General features: G+C 30.9%; 2 protein-coding genes across 2 annotated transcripts in view; one reads left to right on the top strand and one right to left on the bottom strand.

The window, feature by feature from the left end:
• Positions 1–6,226, bottom strand: part of LOC111004379 (rabankyrin-5) — a 38,689-nt gene that overhangs the window by 28,592 nt on the left and 3,871 nt on the right. The window lies entirely within an intron of this gene.
• On the top strand, positions 1,131–5,960 carry LOC111004381. The gene is made up of 3 exons (XM_022275390.2): positions 1,131–1,408; positions 3,254–3,412; positions 5,319–5,960. The coding sequence occupies exons 1-3, from the start codon at positions 1,363–1,365 to the stop codon at positions 5,570–5,572; spliced, it is 459 nt and encodes a 152-aa protein (XP_022131082.2). The 5' UTR covers positions 1,131–1,362; the 3' UTR covers positions 5,573–5,960.

Genomic DNA, 6,226 nt, shown 5'->3' with positions numbered 1-6,226 from the left:
AACTACAATTATTGCAAAATTATGACTTTATGCTTTTTAAAGTATCTATAAAAATACTAATAATTTCAGGTGCCCTACGTTCACGTTAAGAAACTCAATCACTCAACTTGTCTTGAACAGACTCCAAAAATATATTTTTTATTATTTACCTTAGTCCATAGAGCAAACATAATTTTTCCCATCATTTTAAATATTGTATATACGAAGTATTCTTCTGGTATTCATTTTTCTATACACGATTCTACTGCTAAAATACGTCTATTTCTTTGTTAGGTGTTTGTCCTAATTTGTGTTCTTAATAACATAGTAATATTGTAGTAGTCAAATACGTAATGAAATTAACTCTACTGACTCTACTTAAACAATATTCGTTACACTGTTGTAGATATAATTCTTCTATCGGTTGTATAAAAATGGAATCGAACTTGGCACACTCGCCAAAAAATGTATTGTATTATACATATTCAAATCGTGAAGTGGTACTTTGTGTTTCGATTTAAAAATGTTTTTCTATAGGGCAGAAGGCAATCATAAAAGGCTCATCTGATGTTAATCACACTGCCAAAAGGCTCGCAAGTGCGTTGCTGACTTTTAATAAACTGTACACTCTTGTTATAATGTAAGATAATAAACTGTGTGTTGTTGATTTAATACCGAAGAGAGAAAGACCGTTATAAAAATCTTAGCTAATATATACTTTTACAAAACTATTAATAATGATTAAATTAAATTTAACCCTTTCAGTAATTGCTAGTTATCTACAACAGTTTATTATACTTCTAATTACTGTAATTGCTCAAAATTTAGTATTTGTTAATTTCAGCGTAATTGGGAGCGATTTTTGACCTAAGTGCACTAAATGGCCATCTTTTAAAGCCAAGCATTTTACATACAATAACAGTAAAATATATATATACATTAATTTATTGTAATTTTTTAAATAAGAAAAATTATTTTGCAATGGATAAATAATAAATCAACTTTGGTAATAATTAAACAAAAAGCCAGATTTATTCAGTGCAGTCAGCGAAGCAATAGTTACATATAAAATAATTCGACAATTATCACTGCGCACTATTATCACGATGACGTATACCACGATAAAAAACAAAACAAGCAAGCAACGACATTCATTTTCGACCGTCAAAAGTTTAGTAAAGCGCCGGCGCCAGAATCGATCGGATGATTCACGTGAATAGAACCTTAGACAAGCACCGCACCAGGGTTTCTTTCCTGTGATGATTCAGAGATTCTTGTGTTTCCAAACCACATGGACCCATTAGCACGGCGCGCGCGAACGCGTATGCCAGTGCATAAACGTACTTTTATAATTGACTGAAGAGTTAGTGTATTGAGTGTATAATGGAGTTAAAGTTGTATTATTTGGTGTTCACATTTTATTGGAAGAGTGAGTTTTTTTTACAGTTCCGGCTGACGTTTTAGACGTGTTAGAAAAATACATATAATTGTGACCAGAATACAAAATAAATTGAATCTGACTTCCTATATTTTATTATCATACTGACCTTGTTTAATATATTAGCATGTAATTTACATAACCAAATTTGAAATCAATCATCCTCGGGAAGAGATATTATTGATGTATGTGAATATTATGTGCCTTATTGAACTACATTGACATTTTCAAATACTTTCAATTAATTATTAATTAGTCACGCTTTTCATAACACTGTGCCTTAACTTACTTTACTTTTATTGTTTTAACCAGAATCAAAACCTAGACTATAGAATCAAGTCACTAAATAAGCAGTGGTTATATTTCTATTGATACAAAGCGTAGGACGCTTCGAGCCCGTTAATATTTATAAACACACGCGCTTTAGAATTGTTTTATTATTGTAATTCTTACATTATTAATAATACAGTATCACATATATTTGATGACGAATAATACTACTGCCAAATAAATACGATTCTACATTAATAAATTGAATTGGGTGTCTCAGACATCATACATAGTTTCCAAAAATGTAAGCCAGACAATAAAACAATTAACTAAACGACATTTTAATTGCAAAATAAATTATGACGGGGGCTAGGACATTCAGGAATTTACGAATCTTCATGTGCGATACTAAATTATCTTTGAAGTAAGATTATCTCAATCTTATCTTTATATATCTTCATAAACATATGCACATGAAATATATTTATGTGCATTATATTTTATTTCTTTGAGCCATGTCATATAGAAGAATATCTTACCAATTTTTTTTAATCAGAATTCCATACGTCAAAAAAAAAAATTTTTTTTAAGGGGTAACGAGGCCCATGTTAACCAAGCACGCCAAGAGGATGCGTCGTCGTTGCCACGCCAATAGACCCAATTAAATCTTTCTAGATATTATTGAATTTTACAAATACAATATTATGTACATACCAACATATTAGCTGTAACCAAGTGGTGTCATGCATTTAATTTAAGCATTGGTAATCACTTACAGTCATTTTATAATGGAAAAAGAATACATTAGCCGGTTATCGAACCGGCTTCCAATACTTTCGTGGCATAGATTAACCGTTTATAAACATCAACATCTGGTCTAAGTCTAGGAACGCCAAACTTGTTTGAAAAGATCTTTTTTAAGAAATTATCTGATTTTCGTGGGATAATTGGCTTCGTACAACTTTAGAAAATTTCCATTTTCAGCAGATAACTTTTGGCTTCGTGTGTTGTGATTGAGTTAGTTATTAATAATTAAATCCCAATAGTACTCTTCAAGTTAAGTCAAGAAAATTTCAAAAAATCGAAAAATATTCAATACGCATCCGTCATCATAATACAATTTCATATAATTAACTAATGTTTTACACACTATCATGATTAGTGTTATGCGATTGAACATAACAATTTGGTATTTTGATAAGTATTAATTCCTTTAAATTAATTATTCTATATATTAACTTAATATCCTTTAACCTTTGGGGTTTTACAGATACATATAATTGTAAATACATCTAATTTCCTTGTTCCAGCATTATTAATATCTTTCGTAGGATGTATGTAATTTTTTATTTATTTATGTACCGTATATGTATCTATACCCGTCTATAACATATAATCTGATTTTTTAAATTAGTTTGCTTATAATCGAATACAGCAATACCTGGTACTTCTGGTATACTGTATATAGTTAGTTAATTTAAGTGCCTAAAAACATGTATTTAATCTAGGTCAAGTAAGATAAGTATAAAGAAAGTAATATAGAATTTCAAAAGATTTTTTTTTCAGTGTCGTCAGCAATGCAATGTTACGTATGTGCTCCTGAAGAAACCTATGAAGGAATCAAGTTATGCGAGAATTTCGACTATGGTGATCAGTTCCTACGTGAATGTGAACATTCTAACATGTGCTTTAAACGAGAGACCTCATTAGACTTAGGAAACGGAAGTAGGTATTAGAAATATTAAATTTGACGAAGCATAGAGAATAAACAAAAGACTGTCCCATCTTAAAAAAGATTATGTTCTAATACACTCAATGAAATTCTAAATTCAAACCGTAACATAGATTTGATAAACCTAAAAACCTTGATGGAGGATTTTGTTAAAACACATTAATTTGGCCCGTTTCAATTTCTAAGTTATGTTTATAAAATATAACGCTTCAATTCTTAGTTACTGTAGTATTTAGCAAAAACACACAAAAAATAATATAATGTATTAAAAGTTGCATATTTTAATCTTATTGGAAGTGTGTCAAAATACATTGCTTCATAATATATAAGGCCTTATATGTAATCTTTTGCCACACACTTTAAGCATTTTCCTACTTTTAATTCCCTTATATAGAAGGCAGACTAAGATCAAAACATTTCATAAATGGACAAAAGCGTAGACGACCAATCGCGCCATAAATATGACACTGCAATGCCAGGTTTAATGTTTAATAAAAAAAAGCACTGGCGGTACTTATACGTGCTACTTACTATCTTTTGGGTCTGAGCCACAGATTTCTGTATCTGCTTCTTGCCTTCGTGCCAGGTAGCCTTCCATGAAGGCTGAGAGACGCAACTTTTTGGGTCTAATGCCGGTTTCCTCACGATGTTTGCCTTCGCCGTACAAGTGAGATTTAAATCCGCACATAGGCAGAAAATCCAGTGCAGGAATTTAGGAATGAGAGTACCACGCTGAAACCACTAGACCAAGTGATCACAGCAAAAAACAAACTTCCCGAAAACCTTTAAACAACTTACTCCCGAATACGCTAAAAGCAATGAAATTTAACACCTACCAGACATCGCTTTATACTTAATTTGCTATACAAAGAAATACAAGCGGCTTCTGTTAGAAAATATATAAAGAAATAGGTCAACTAATTTCATACTGAAACAAAGTCGCGACAGATGACATACTTAAGGCATAATTAGCATATTTCATTAAATCGCTACTCGAAAGCACTTCATATAGTCATCTGGTACAAATCTGTATCGAGTTTCTCTCACATATGTTTTACATTCCAGTTTAGCGAAATAGCCTACTTTTTAAATGAAACATAGCACGATATAACACTGATTTAGTCATGATTGCCTTGTCTGGTGTGTTGCATAAAACATACATGTAAGGGGCAGGCACATAATGGCATATATTTGCAATTTATGTTTGTCCAAAAATCTCTTGAAAAGTAAGTTATAATGGATTTGATTCAAAACGTTTGCTTTAAGATGAATACTATATTTTTTTCCGTTTCCAGTTTTCACGTAAAATTAGCTTTATTGTATGTAAGTGGGTTTTAGGTATGGTTTTAGTTAGTCACTGTTAGTAAATATCATGAATTGAATAATTTCCTGTTTGTGCAATGCACGATGCAATTAAAACGTTCTTAACGTTTAATTACATATAGACAGTGAGTTCTTTCAGAGTGGTTTCTATTTAGCTTAATACTTACATTGAATAAAAATATTAAAGAAGCTCAATTCTCCAGACTGGCTAGGCCTGGTGGCTATTTAATATTTTATGGCGGTGACGGCATGGGTGGGGTCGCAGTAATTAATTTGAATGTTTTGGGTAATTTAATGAAATATACATAATAGATATTAATTTCTATTAAAACCTATTTTCTACAGTTTCATCGTTTATACATACAATAATAAATATAGTACTTGTATAGGAGGCAGGCTATATCAAACAAACCGAAAAAAATTTTACCTTAGCAATCGATCACACCAACCATTAATCACTAAACAAAGGCGACGTATATGTATAAAACGTAATAGAAATAGCCTTGGTCAAAACGTGATTCCATAATTTAGGAAGTTAATTTTGTTTATTTATATAATGGGTATTTGTTTTTTCAGTGCCAACCAGATCCGTAACAAGGGGTTGTGCTGCACAAACTCTGAGTGGCGATCAGGAGAAAGTCAACGGAAAATGGAGACCTAGGGACACTATATACGACGTCTATGCAGAAGGTTGTGCCGAAGACCCGAATAACATTGACAGACCAACGAAGACTGTTAACTGTTACTGTCGCGGGAACCTATGTAATAACTCGTTTAGGAATCAAATAGGATTTATTATTTTACTACCAATTTTTTCCTTAATAAGCTAGTCTTAATTAGTCATATAGCTTTCTTCAAAGCTTCTTGTATTGACCTTAAAGTTTTTATGTCACATAAATTTATGAATGGTTAACGCACAATTTCATACATAGTAAATCGAACCGAATGTAAAATAATCAATACATCTTATTAAAATTCGATTATCTGTTTTACCTTGTCGTCGAAAAATAACTAGTCATAACAGATAGAAAACTTAATATATACTGCCATAACGATATCAACATTACGCTTATTAAATGTGTAGTAGAAATATAAGGATTTTACTCTGATTGTAAAAATCATTCCAACTTATACTATAATAATTTTATAATCTCGGTTTTAATATTTTTGTATATATTACGTATATTATAGAATATAAAAAAATATTTTTGTATGGTATTAAGTTTTGTCTTTTTCTTCCTTAATTTACAATTAAAAGATAGCCCATGATTAAAGGATTTGTCTATACTAATATTATAAAGAGGAAAGGTTTGATTTTTTGTTTGTTTGTATGAATTGAATAGGCTCCGAAACTACTTGGCAGATTTGAAAAATTCTTTCACTGTTGGAAAGCTACATCATTCCTGAGTGACATAGGCTATATTTCATTTTCAAAAAAATAGGCATCCTTACTAAAATTACGATAACATTAACATTTGTTTATT

This window comes from Pieris rapae, chromosome 14 (assembly GCF_905147795.1).
Source record: "Pieris rapae chromosome 14, ilPieRapa1.1, whole genome shotgun sequence".
NCBI lineage: Eukaryota > Metazoa > Arthropoda > Insecta > Lepidoptera > Pieridae > Pieris > Pieris rapae.
This window is presented reverse-complemented; position numbering and strand designations above follow the sequence as displayed.

Excerpts from the sequence above, each read along its gene's own strand:
- LOC111004381 (XM_022275390.2), top strand. The coding sequence starts at position 1,363 with ATGGAGTTAAAGTTGTATTATTTGGTGTTCACATTTTATTGGAAGA. Across the intron at positions 1,409-3,253 it reads GTTCACATTTTATTGGAAGA|TGTCGTCAGCAATGCAATGT; the intron begins GTGAGTTTTTTT and ends TTTTTTTTTCAG. Across the intron at positions 3,413-5,318 it reads ATTAGACTTAGGAAACGGAA|TGCCAACCAGATCCGTAACA; the intron begins GTAGGTATTAGA and ends TTGTTTTTTCAG.